Here is a 14,504-nt window from a genome sequence, read left to right as displayed (position 1 = left end):
AAAAGTCAGGAGCCAGTGCGACAAAGTTTTGGGTGGACCGAGAGATCCTCCCACTCAAGGCCATCTCAATCATCTCTTGGCACGAATGTTCTCCATGACTCTCAAGTCGAGCTGCTCTCTGGCATAAGTGTCTGCTGAGCGACACGGACAGAAATAACGAGGCAGCAGCTCTATTTCAAGCGGCCCCTCGCATCCTTATTAGAAAGCACTTTTTGACAGTGCACAAACTTCAGATAAAGAAGGACGGGGGCTACCAGATGAGCTTTGGCATGTGATATAAATAGGGAATGCTGTATGCGCTATTACAAGCCAAGCCATGCCGAAAAAACAGTGAAGTATGCTCCCTTACTTTCAACCACCTCAAAAAAAAAGTATATTTCCTGATAAGGCTGGGCAATTTTCCAGAATTTTTTGGTCTGGTTCAACATGACTTGCGGCTGCCGTGAAGAGGGCTTGCGGTGGAATCACCAGACCTCAAAATGCAAAGAATGGCATACACGCACGCCAGTGTATGCATGTGTACATACAAACTGCCAGAAGAATGCAAACTTTGTCTCTGCGTCTGGCTGCCATCCATTAACCTCCTCACCAGGCTTGGCCTCCTGAAGCAGGCAGGCAGGCAGGCAGGCAGAGAGCCGCCCGCGATGTATGCATGTATGCGCCAGGGGAGCGGGGTGCCAGAAATAGCTGTTACTGAAAACCGCAAGAAAACAGAGTGTCATCCAAAACCTGGCAATTGGGAAGGGGGGGGGGGGGATGCACACGCAGAGCCCAGCACACAAGACGGCAGGGGATCGGCTGCACACAAGATCTTAATCAAGCTTGATTGTCGCAGTGTTTGGATGATGCTGGCAGATACTGTGCTCACATACTCATACTAGTCCAAATTCGCCATCGCCAATACTACACGCCGATAACCCTAATTTCCCCTAAAGTTGGTGCCTGCTAAACTGTCGCTATGCAATCATGTGCTACCACTATGCTTAACCTATTTCAATTTTGTACAGCTTTATTCAATGGCCAATCGTTTAAACTGTCCATACATGTCCTTCACTAAACTAACTCTGTTTTAGTCTTCCCTCTTCCACCATCTAGCTATTCATGTGTTTTCTCTCTCTCGCTTCTTCTATCAGTCACACTCTACACACCAAGTTGTTCTTAAAAGGAGCCACTCCATTTTTACTAGTGTCTACAGTCTAGGGCAGTGGTTCTCAAAAATGTTCCGTCATTCCCCACTTTGGAGGGGGAAGCCCCACCTGACCCCATCAACTTGGCAAAATGGTTATGTTAAAAAAAATGGTTCCACGTTGCATTTCCTGTCTTGATCCACTGAATCAGATGCTATTCTAATTCATATGTCGGTCTGATTATGACTCCTATGTTTGTGTGTGGCTATTCTGTTTTGAATCTATGATCTTCCTTGTAAAAAAAGAAAGGCTTTATAAAAGATAAGCACAAAAAAACAAATTTCCTCCTGTTCATTGTGCCCCACTTTACATGTCTCTATTCCCCACTAGTGGGGCCTGCCTGCCCCACACTTTAAGAACCACTGTTCTAGGGTTCATATAACAGTGCCAGTGTGGAGGCTTGTTTTACAGAATGTTTTCTTTATTTTTCGGTTTGAAATAGTCTGCTATAAAATAAAGTAAAATCACTGTTATCACATGGTTACCACTGTTATTTCCTTCAATATTTCCTTCAATATACATAGTGTAATATTTATGTTTCAGATTGATAATGTTTATTGTTTAGAATGTATTGTTTATAAGATTTTTACATATATAATCTGAAAATCCCATTATTATTCATCATACCCAAAATCAAAAATTGTCAAATGTTACAATGGAGTAATCCATAACCAATTGCCATGAACCAAGTTTTTTTTTTTAATCCTTCAACAGCTGAGGGTTTACTTGCAAGCCTTTTGAAAGAATGTTTGGCAAGTCGAATTGATGTCTACTTTGAAGCTAAGTGTTTGGCAAATATTTGGCAAATCACATGAAACCACTAATCGTGAGAATGCATCCACCGTAACAACCAGGTCAACAATGACCTAACACCTCAAGTCAATAACCCAGCCTATGCAACAAACCAACAATTTGTTAGGCCTAGCAGCAGCTACATGGGTGAATGTCAAAGAGTTTTCCAATATGCCAATGGCTTCCGCCTTCTAGGGCAACCAGCCAAAGAGGAATCCAGTTTTTAAGAGGGCTGGTACAACTTGGTCAATGTCATTGAATGGTAACGTCTACCACAGAGAGAGAGAGAGAGAGAGAGAGAGAGAGAGAGAGAGAGAGAGAGAGAGAGAGAGAGAGAGAGAGAGAGGGGGGGGGGGGCACAGAAGGTGGACAGCAGTGCCTGGGTTGCCACTGGGAGACGAGGGGGGGGAGTAAAGTGTGGGGGGGGGGGCATGGTGCCAGCGCAAAATATCTGACCACAGGCTAGAGGCGCCGGGTGCCGGGCGCCAGGCGCCAGATGAGACCCCTTTCTTCTGCTCGCTGCCATGACTGCCCAGCAACTGGCCTGAGCCAGGCACCTGTCTCACACACACACACACACACACACACACACACACACACACACACACACACACACACACACACACACACTCTCTCACACACACACACACAAACAACATTCACAGTAGACACAACTGCTGAGGCATGAGCACTTACACCAACTCACACACACACAAAGACACCATCAGCGAGCAGACAAATTCAAGCCGGACACATCAAGCTCTCTGCATTCACAGGCACACACATACGGATGCGAGAACGCGGCGGCACACATGAGACTAAGCCCCAGCACCTGTCAGGCCTGTGATGACAGACTGCGTGTGTGTGGAGGGTGTGTGTGTGTGTGTGTGTGTGTGTGGAGGGTGTGTGTGTGTGTGGAGGGTGTGTGTGTGTGTGTGTGTGTGTGTGTGTGTGTGTGTGTGTGTGTGTGTGTGTGTGTGTGTTGGGAGAAGCGGTGTTAGGATGAGGGAGTGGTGTACACATTCACAGCGTTCCACCCAAATCCCTTCGCTTCACTTTCAAATTGCCAGCTCACTCCAGCGGGGACGTTCAATCACAGCCAGTTTAAAAAAACGAGTCAGAGCTGCACATATAAATTTTACATGCCACTGATGATCAATACCTTCCACACAAATCAACATGGGTATTTCTCTCACACATGCATTCTGAATCACTTCTGGGAGAAAAAAAAAATAGATAGATGAGAAGCTACCTACATTCTCATAGGAAATTTCCTAACTGTAACAAATGAGATTTTGTCTGTATTACGCTCCAGTCTCCCAAACAGGCTCTGTGTGACTTCACGTCCCATGAGCTCGACACAGACGTCGACTTTTCCCGGCAGCCAGACTCAATTATTCATGGACACCCAGAGGAGCGCGTTCTGCTCTGCCACAATATTATCGCTGAAATTAATGTGCGAATTTAGTGCGGACGAAACCACCACAGCTGTGCTCGCCGTCGCTCCACAGCGTTCCCAGTCCAAAATTAGCTGCCTTCAGCCCATCCTGTCCCACCCATGAGGAAAAAGGCTCTAATTCGTCCGAGCTGCGGCTCACATGTGGGATATCTTATCAGGCCGCTGGGCTCTTTATAGGGTCACTGTATGTGGTTACAGTGCACAGGAATTTTATGTGGCCCCAACATTGGCCCATTGAGATCCTATTGCAGGACCTTGGTTCTGGGGGACTGAACCGGTTCCTCACAGAACCCCCAGAACCCCCATTCTACCCAACCCTGGGTCATCTCCTCAGCCCCTTTCCAGACCACGGTGGGGTTGGTTCTGATTAGGCTTTTCCCGGCTTTTCCTGCAGCTGCTAGGAAACACCTGGATAGGATCCCACATGAAGCCTACCTCATCTGGTTCAGCCTTCCTCATACGGTCAATGCAAAACAACCTATACAGCAATAGAACTACACACATCACATCACACTAAGTATAGGAATGCTTTCATTAATATGGTCAATATGGCCTTTAGATTTGAGAGGAGAAAATCAACTTAATAAGGGGTTTATACATGTAGTCATTTAAACTTGCAAGCAAGCTTGAGGCCAGCCAGGGGAAGAAAACCCTTCAAGTGACATTTCTGACCTAAGGTAACTTTGAAAGGAAAGCATAGAACATGTTCCAGCACACATTATGTGCGTGAATGCTATTGACCCTGAATGGTTATTTTTTCAAGATTTTTTTCTGTGTGCTATAATGTATCACAGGAAAACTCTGATCCTTTGGGGTCATTGTGTGTTGTTGTAATCAATGCACAAGCAGTCTCCAAATTTTTCAAAAATAACATCCCTCACAACTTCTCACTTTATTCAGGGCAAAATGAAAAACAAAGTAGCTCTAATTTGTGTTAATTCTCCTCCAACTCATCAAGGGAGACATAAAACAATGGACGAACGACCTTAGAAGATGCTAAAATAGGACGGCCCATTTGATTATCTCCCACTAGACTTTCAAGGCTGTCCGTTCTTCACCTTAACAAAAGCCATCTGGATGAAAAGAAACATGTTGATTGCTTCTCTACCTCGGGCAAAAACCAATTACGCCTCGTCCACTCAGTCCTATGGGAGGTCCATTGTATACTGCCTTGAGCAAAACTGCTGCACCCTTCACATCATTGGGGACTGTTTTTTTTTTCCCTTCAGATTTCACAATAGGAAACAAACCAAGGAGAAAACAACTCAAAACTGTGGCCTCCCGCAGTTGCCATAGCATTAGCATGGCCACAGCACAAGTAGCTCATTAAAAGTCCTTTTTCCGCGGTGCGGTGCCGTTAACTCGCCTGCCCTTTCCCTCACAGCGACAGCAGCACTTTCAAGCCTCTCTTGGAAGATGTTTTCTTAGAGGCCACATGTCCACATGGCCCGGGGAGGAAGAGGACCTCAGTGAGATAAACAATGCCGCTCTTGTGTTTTTAGAACCAAACCTGTTCATTTGTGGCGGAGTCAAGTGATACATTGGTGGCTTTGGGTTCTCAGTCAGCCACACTCCACTCGACACAAAGAGCACGGCGCCAAGGCACCTCGAGAGCTCAAGTGTGCTGATGAAGTCTCCAGGCTGGGCCCCTGTTTGCCTACCAATAATGGTGAAAAGGCCAGGCTAACTAAATAACCTCATTGCCACTCAGTGCCTTACAATGGAGGCTAAAGGTCCCATCCTTCCCTCTAGAAGAATTCTCCCTCGGCTCTAAGAAGAAATATGCAGAGAAGAGAAGAGGGCGAGAAAGAGAGGGGTAGGTGAGAGAGCGAGAGAAAGAATGAGAGAGAGAGAGATTAAGAGAGGAGGGAGAGAGAGAGAGAGAGAGATGTGGGTCTGGCTGGTTTTCAGCTACTAAACACATCTAAACAGAAGTGACGCTTTGAATTGGGACCATTTGTAGAGGAGCTGAAGTGGCCGAGTGTGAGAGAGGAGGGGAAGCCCATTTGGCATTCCCACTCCGCAGCACTCCAGGAGGGGAGAGGAGATGACTTCAGTCAGGTCAAAAACTGCTGTCTGACATGCTTACGTGGTGTGGAGCAGTCAATCTGGAGTGACAAAGGGATTATTATGACGTAGAAGCAATCACACAAATACAGACATGACATGACTATTGTTAAGGAACTTGGGACCAGTTCAAACCTGTGAGTGCACTTCGCTGTTTCAAGCAAGCCACTTTCTGTTTTCTCTACAGAAATGACAGAGGACTGTAATTCTAGCTCCAATCACATAGTGAGAGATGCAAAGAAACACATCACAAATCAACCCCTGAAGAAAGCAGATAGTTAAGAGGGGGTGGGGGGGTGTTGGACAGAGAAAGAGAGGAAAATGATAACTCAATATCTACGACCAGTGTATTAACATAGACAAAAGTCAAAGCCCAAAACAAAGACCTGACAACAGAGGACAGACAAGGCAAACATTTTTAATCCAGTCGCTGAATACGCAAAGCCCTCAACTTACTCTGCACAAGTTAGTTCAAACAGCAGTCTGCATGGCGGTTCATTGGAGCGCCATTGTTTTCGCTAAGTGAATTCCGCCCCCTTCTTCCCCCACCTCGAGCTCCCTTCAAACACGAACACTGCACTGAGTCAAAAGCCACCATTTGCACACCTCCCATACTGGCAGAGAGAGGTGGACTTGTTTTGACACTTTGTCCCCACTGGCGCCCCTAAAAGGCCCGACTCCAAAGCAGCCCTTGAGCGCTCAGACTTCATTAGAGACTGGACCTTTTTCAGCCGCCCAGCTACTCAAGGCCCCGGCCTGAAAGGCCCATTCGGCCCCCATATTGTTTTCTTAATAGAGCTTGTGGCTATGGCCCCCGGGTTCGTTTAGCATTCGGGGGCAAGGGCCTGTGAAAGTGTGTGGTATGTATGTGTGTGTGTGTGCGTGTGTGTGGTATGTATGTGTGGTATGTATGTGTGTGTTATTGTGTGTGTGTGGAGTACGTGGGTGTGTGTATTTATATTCGCCCTAAAGGCTTTTTGAAAGGGGGGGGGGTGTCATCGGATCCAGAATGTGCATGGGATGGGATGGAGAAGAGGGCTTTTCAGGCCAAGGCCACAGCCGGCATTTGACGAGGAGCGGGGGAGCCCATTAAAAACATGGCAGCCAGCACGACCATATGGAATGGTGAAGGTAAAGCAAAGCTCCGCGCCTCTGGAAATCTCACTTGCACGTTGGTGGTCTCTACAATTGGTGGATTTATAATGGACACACACCACGCTGTTGCGAAGCACTGAACTGCGACACGTGAGAGCAATCGGGGCTAAATGTGGACTAGACACCTAAGTGCAGGTGGACACGCTTTCGGCACCAGAACAAAAACGGCATAGCAACCACGGTGAGCTCTCTGCTCAGCGGGACACAAAAGCAGTTCTGTGCAGGGAGAGCCCTCTGCCACGGCTGTGACACCAATTAGACAACAAAATGGCTCGTCTCGTCCCATCCCATCCCCACCCCACTCCACTCCACTCCACCCCAAGCCCAGCCTCCTGGCTCCCCATAAAGAAGGAAATGTTTGCTGGCAGTCACGCGGTGGAGAGCTGGGAGAAGAGTCTCCCTGTCCACCTGACCCCAGCCTACCCTGCAGGCCAAACCCCACAGCAAGCCAGCGGAGAGGGGCCAATTCTGTCTTCGGGGGATATTTTTATGCTAGCCCCTCCACTGAGTGAGTGAATGAGTGAGTGAGTGAGGGTGGGTTTGTGTGAGTGAGTGAGTGAGTGAGTGAGTGAGTGAGTGAGTGAGTGAATGAGGGTTTGTGTGAGTGAGTGAGTGAGTGAGTGAGTGAGTGAGTGAATGAGGGTTTGTGTGAGTGAGTGAGTGAGTGAGTGAGTGAGGGTGGGTTTGTGTGAGTGAGTGAGTGAGTGAGTGAGTGAGGGTGGGTTTGTGTGAGTGAGTGAGTGAGGGTGGGTTTGTGTGAGTGAGTGAGTGAGTGAGTGAGTGAGTGAGTGAGGGTGGTTTGTGTGAGTGAGTGAGTGCAGATGCAGAGACAAAGAGAGGGGATGTGTGTGCAAGAGCATGAGACAGTAAGTATGTGTGAGCGAACACAATAAAGAGGGAATGACAGAGCATGTGCTATGTATGGGTAAGCAAGGGAATGAAAGGGTGTGTGTGACTGAGTGAGATAAAAAGAGGAAGAGAGAGAGAGAGAGAGAGAGAGACAGAGACAGAAGCTATATATATATATATATATGTATGTGTGTGTGTACGCACAGACACTGCCCTTCCCCGGGGCCTCCCGCTTGTACACATCTCCCCCAGTGAGCTTCAGAGCAGGGATACAACTCTGGTGATCATCCCTGCAGCTTTCTCACTGAAGCACTTTTCCTTTCTCATCGGCTTTTTTTTTATGGACTTTCACTGATTCGCATTCTTCTGATGCAATACGTGGGCGTATTTTCTTCAAATTTAAACCAGACATTTTGGATTACAAATGATATGCTACATGCATGCCTCACAAAAGTGTTGTTAACTGATTGACATCTCGGCTAGTCCTGGTTTCCATCTAGTTTATGATCTACGTTGAACACAAAAACGCAAATATTTTTTTTTTTATCAAAAGATGGTATATGCGTGTTTTACGCACACACATACTCACCTGCCTTTTCCATAAAGGTTAAAAAATATCCTGATAACATTTACATTCAATGCTTCTTTTAAATGCAGTTCGGTGCATCTTGTAGGGATGTGAGTGTGGGAACAATAGACCAGTGTCCCTATCTTTCAAACAGATGTCTTTATCCATGATAGTGGAGGAAGGAGGGGTGGGGGTATATAATAATTAAATTTTCTCCGCTTTTCTGACCAACCAATAACCATTCTTCACTGCGGAGGAAAAAAAGGAAAGTGAACTGCGTCATTCATCTCAACCTTGGAGTCATGCATGTGAATTAAAGACACAGGAAAGAATCTCTTAAAGAATTGAGTTACATGGGATTGGGTAGGGGGTGACCTCAACAATAAGAGCCCCATTCTCCCTCTCCTGTCTGTCCGTCCATCGAGTTGCACAACCCTCAATCCATCAGTGTGTGTGTGTGTGTGTGTGTCACTTGCTCAGTGTAGACTTTTGGTCTCCTGTCTTTGCCCTTATCATTTAAGTTAATGCAGACATAGTGACTTGGTTTGTGTCCAGTCTCCAAACACTGGCTGCCACTGCATTTGTCCTTATATTGCGTTTACTGTTCAGGGTGACTGTCTGTATTCAGTGGCATTGATGGTATTTAGTGCAATTACAAGAAACTTGCTCTAGTGGCATTTACACTGAGGCTGGCAAAGGGCATGGCTGTGTGCTTGGGTTGCCTTTTGCCCGATGTACAAGTTCCTTTCGGTCAACAAATACAAGGAAAGAAATCAAAGATGGCACCTGACTATTGAACAGCTCTGATCTGGCATGGTTCTTAATGTAACAATTAGGATGGCATATCCAAGCAACTACAACTGGCATGGGATGTTTACAAACCCTGCACAGCACAGTTTATTCAGCACAATTACACCACCATGTCCAATACAGAAAATCTGCGATTGGTGACAACATGTATTCACTGATGGATGCCATGTGTATTTTTTCCTTCATGTGTTTTTACATATGTTTGTCCTTTCATTTTTCTATTTTGCTTTTGTTGTTAGCTAGTCATGTCAAACAAAGGCTAAAGATAAACAGAAACCATGTTCTCTCCACAGAAAAACAACTGTTAAAGATTTACTGCATACGGACACGATACTTGCCATTACCACTGCAAAAACGCTAACCAGTAGGCCACGGCTGCACAGCTCTCCCACATTCACAATCATCTCCTGTGGACTGTGCCCAATATGACTCCTATGGACTGCGCCTAATATGACTTCTGCTGCGGCTCATCAAGGTAACGTGTAGCGCTGTAGTTCACAATCACAAGCTTGTAGCATATTTGAGTTGAAATAGAATTCTACAGGTGTGTTCAACACTGAAAAGGTCTGGCAGGTAGTTTATGATCAAGAAAGAGGATAGCACGCACCCAGCAAGTTACACAATGTTCATAGGTATTTGAGTATTAATTTCACCTGAACTGCTCTCATCACTTGTGGCCATGAAAATGAGAAGTGTTGTGTGGCATAAAATGACATGATCACACATTTGAGCTGAACACAATCTCTCTCAGTATGCTACATAACAAGAGACCAGGAGGATCACATAGTCCATCTCATTTCTCCCATACATGTGCACCACACAGCAATACCAGCTCAACCAGCTCAACAAGACACACACACACACACACACACACAAAACATACTCTTCTTAGTCTGGACGTGGAAATTGTATTGCATTACATATCAACATACGAGGAAAAATATGACCAAGAGTTCTCAAAAGGGTCTGAATTTATGCATTTTTGGAGGAGGGAAACAGTTAAAAACAATCTAATTCCAGATAAGCAAAAACAAAATACAAGTCAAAGGTAACTAAGTAAAGCATCCTCGAAATATTCAAATAAACTGCAAAAATATACATTAAAAAGGATCTATCAGACATCCAGCATGTAGCACGGGTGACCCGAGTATAAACTACATAGTTAAAATGGGCTCACTCAAGCTCATGGGAAATATGATAAGCCACAGAAACAACAAGGGAGAGAGAAACAAAAACATGCAGGTACTCAAACGTGGAAACGACGTCTTGAAAGGCTCTCTCCAAATTAAACCCTACTGCGCGATTTTGTCGCATACATGATTTATAAAACTAAGGGGAAGGCATGTTACAAAACAAAATCCATTGTTCAACAGTGCTTTCTACAAACTCTCAAATGCTCAAACGGTGGAAGAAATCTGTTTTAGGGAACACTGTCTCTGTGACGGTCTCAGAGCTGTCAGTATGCTCCAGGAAGGCCATGCATGAGTTATATGAGGGGCTTAATTAGGCCAGGCGGTTGTGACTGCCCACCACCTCAAAGGACAGATCTGAAATTGAAGGCAAGCAAATGCCACTTTTGTCGTGTGAGTCAGTCAACTCACCCCAAAACACCTGCCACTCACACATACTCTTGCACCTCACACGGCCAAACACAATTTGGAACGCACACACACCCCAAGTTGCAAACTATTCCTGTATGTTATTTGCCAGGATTTCACTGATATATTCCTCACTGTTCTATGCACCAATGATTACACACAATTTTATAAGGAGATGTAATGCTCTCTTTAAAAAACTATATCACATGCGTACTCCTTCACTGAACAACATCTCCAAGAAGTGTTAATGAATCTACAAGGTAAACAGCTATAAGCTATTTTAAGCCTTATTTGTTCTCCCCGTTTCAATTACACTGTATGCGTATCCTGTCTAAGCCTATTATGATTTCTAACACACCAGCAACTCTTGGAACAGAATCAAAATAATTGTATGTTGACAAAGATTATGTTTTCTGAGTGTAAGAGCAGAAGGACACACATTAATGGTTATTTTTTTCCTAGCAGGAAAATTGCCTACTTCCCCACATTTAGACTCATAAAATGATATTCCATACCCCAACCAATTTTGGCATAGCTAACTTCATATGTCAATTATGCATAAACATTTTCAAATTTAGTTAGTAAATCATAAATAGGACACATCAAAATCGGCCTCTGAAAATAATGCCTTGTTGTTCGACGGGGATTTTAATAGGCTACATGTGTGACAAAGGTCCAAGGTTTATGAAAGAAGTTCACAATGATAAGCAAGCAGCAATATAACAGTTGTTGGTGGTATCCGGTGGTCTTTTGTTCTCAGTCAGATATCGAGCCGTATCTAGTTGACATTTAAGAACCTGTCCTGGTTGTGACATTTTGATTTCCTGTGCAATTACGCCTATCTCACATGTTATCAATATAGTCCCAGAAGACATACTGGCTTTGGCTGCACTGCACAACACAAATTTCGCACAATAAAAGCGTCTTAACATTTGTTTCTGGAGATAGATAAATGTGTCAGTAGAATGAGTATGTTTTGATGTGTAGACTAGCCTACAACAAGAAAGGACCCATGCCGCGAAAGAAAAAAAAAAAGACAGCGAGGCTCCAACATTCCAACCCGCTTGCAGCGGCTGTTCTAACATGTTGTAAATACAAGTTGTAAGTAGGTAAAAAAGTTGACTTGTAACATGTTCACATCATGAAATACTGTAGTAACCAATCACCGTTTAGCGGACAGAGGACAGTCATAAACTACTGTGTTACACTATGACAACTGTCAGGCAAAGGATTTAACATGAAGCGCACATCATGTTTTAAAATAGCCATCCGGGAGAGAAAAGTATTGAGGAAGCGCCCTATATTAAGATACATCCGTACGGTGTTTATTTCATTGCTGTTTATAATGTTGACGAAATGACATAGGCTGTAGCATACGTGATACAGCCTAGTTAAGCTACAATCCAATCACCATTAGTTCAGTCAGTGTGAATCACCTTTGAACAAGTTAACGTCCTTCACATAGGCTGTATAGCCTACCAATTGGACTCGTATCTTGATTAATTCAGAAAAAATATAACAAAGCTGTAGGCTGTAAGTGAATTAAAGTCAGAGTGAAACCTCAAATCCTGTAAAGACTATGAAAACACTGTTGGGCTCTGTTACTACAAGTACTCCAAAAGGTTTGGCACCATGTATTAGGGACATATTGTTATAAAATACATATTTCCCAGTAAACTACTTCCCAGTGCAACTGAAGCTTTAGACCCCCTCTTTCCAAGTCATCGCGAAAACAGAACATCTTTCAAGGAAGCACTTACCTGGATTGAGAAGCATCAGACTTAACAGAATGCCACAAAGCACCGCAAGATTCATTTCGGCTGTTGTCTCTGGATCTACCCTATATTTCTGCAGCTCTGCTGTTTGCGGTTTTCAAAGAAGCTCCTCTGAATCAGCGGAAATGTAACACCTAACTAATTTCATATCATGGCTGTGTATGTGTAGTTCCTTCAGTTACGACCCATCTAAAGTTGAAAAGTTGAAGCTCTCGGCAGATTACAGACTAACACTACCGCACTGCCACTTGTGAAATCTTCAACATGTTGTGTTCATGATCCGCTACTGCTATGATCAAAAGGAGCTTCGGACTATACCAAACCAGCCATAGGGGACTCAGTCAGATATTTTTAGCCGGGTTTCGCAAAAGGTGGGAGCAAACCATTGCTTTCGCTAGACTGCATTTCAAAAAGTTTATAGTTTATAGCATTAAATAGTGATCAAACGATTTTTCACAAAATGATTCGATGAAGTTGCCACTTAAAAATGTCCAAAACCACCCGGAGGTGATCAGAGTTTGCAGTGCCTTAGACTCACACTAGCTATCTCCATTTAAAAGTTGCCATTGCTTTTCTCAACCTAGTCGCTCAAATGGAGAGACGATCGTAACCTGCAAAGTTGTTACACGCACTCTGCAACTCTGTAACAGTGTTTTGCTACTTCATATCGTTGAAAAATGTGCTACTGTCTTTCCGACATGTTTCAACTCTCGGGAAATGTAACCATGCAAAACTTGTGAATTGGCTGTTACCCCCAGTGCTTCTCAATCAGCTCATGAAGCTGCACAACTGAAATGCTGACACAGACATGTAGCCTAAATGTATGTATTTGTTTGTTTTGTTGCCCGAGTGTGTATAAGCGATATCTGAAGTAGCCTATATTACGGTAAATTGGGATGTGCGCTACCAGTGGTTGGTGCTGAATGGACAAACGCGACATCCGAAAAGACATTTGGATGTCATTAATGCCGCCAAGAATAGGATGTTAATGGAAGACATTGCAGTGTTAGGTAAATGTGCGACTTTGACCAACAAATCCTTCACATTTAACTTGACTAAGTTGATGAACAAGTCAGTCAGTTAAATTCAGTGATGCATCAAACTCTATAAATTAAGCTATAAACAACTCGCAACTCCCTTTCCCGTAATCATGTCGTCATGACACAGGCTACAGGACATCCATGTGAGTCCGACAGACAAACTCATCACTGACTGTCACTGCTCATGTAATTTGTGATCTGTGATTAAGATTCGGCATAATGGTCAATGAAATTACACACAGTGTTTAACACACCAAAAAAAAAAAAAAAAACACCACGAATGATAATGTTAACAATATCATAAAGAGTATGTGCCAAACAAGGTAGGAAGTCACTTTTGAGTTGTTTATGAAAGAGTAAGGCACTAAAAATCCAATCCAAGGATAGGAACAAATATGGGAAAGTGTGACCTTTAGGCTATACTGTTGTCTAGGGTATTTTCCATGAAAAAGATATTCATGAAGTTAATCTCACAAGACCGGGTCTGTAGGTGTAATTAAAGGAGAATTCCGGTGTGATATTGACCTAAAGTGTGTTGAAACATGATACCGAGTGTGAACTTATGTCTCATAGCCCATCTCGGCTTGTCCCCTGCACTCCAAAATCTGGCGCTAGTTAGCCGATGCTAACAATGGTGGTGCTCCGGCATCGGCCTAGCCATGCAAATAAATCACTGTTTTACACCATTTACGAGGCTCAATGTATCTCCACACTTCATTGGTAGACTTCCAAGGGCCCTGACATTTAAAACGAGACATTGACAACTTTGAAAAAGCACTGGTAGTTTACTTACAAGACGATTTATACAGACAGGTCCTTCACGAAGTATAGCGTTTGCAGACATCTTGAATTTAGTCACGATAAGTCGAGCGACGAGTAAGAATGAACAGGTATGATAAGGGATCAGATTCCAAAAATAATTCTGTGGAAATGCATGGATTCCAGTTTCTTCCAGTAGCAGCAACTGGAATTCATGCATTTCCACGGAATTATTTTTGGAATCTGATTTATTTGCATGGCTAGGCCGATGCCGGAGCACCACCATTGTTAGCATCGGCTAACTAGCGCCAGATTTTGGAGTGCAGGGGACAAGCCAAGATGGGCTATGAGACATACGTTCACACTCGGTATCATGTTTCAACACACTTTAGGTCAATATCACACCGGAATTCTCCTTTAAATGGGCAGTGACTTATTTGGGACA

The 14,504-nt window shown here is 44.1% G+C and overlaps 1 protein-coding gene across 2 annotated transcripts in view; it reads right to left on the bottom strand.

Moving 5' to 3' along the window:
• The window catches only part of lrp4 (low density lipoprotein receptor-related protein 4), an 88,064-nt gene extending 75,553 nt beyond the window's left edge, over positions 1-12,511 (bottom strand). For both annotated transcript variants that reach the window (XM_076287005.1, XM_076287006.1), the window contains exon 1: positions 12,246-12,511. In XM_076287005.1, the coding sequence (XP_076143120.1) occupies positions 12,246-12,300 (55 nt within the window). In that variant the 5' untranslated portion in view covers positions 12,301-12,511. The remainder of the gene's footprint in view (positions 1-12,245) is intronic.
• Positions 12,512-14,504: the final 1,993 nt, after the last annotated feature.

The sequence above is a fragment of the Alosa pseudoharengus genome, unplaced genomic scaffold (assembly GCF_046254945.1).
Source record: "Alosa pseudoharengus isolate Yale_2024_CS ecotype anadromous, Long Island Sound unplaced genomic scaffold, YU_APseudo_1.1 YU_APseudo_1.1_scf_16, whole genome shotgun sequence".
NCBI lineage: Eukaryota > Metazoa > Chordata > Actinopteri > Clupeiformes > Clupeidae > Alosa > Alosa pseudoharengus.
The sequence above is the reverse complement of the archived record's forward strand: the minus strand, read 5'-3'. Positions and strand labels throughout refer to the sequence as shown.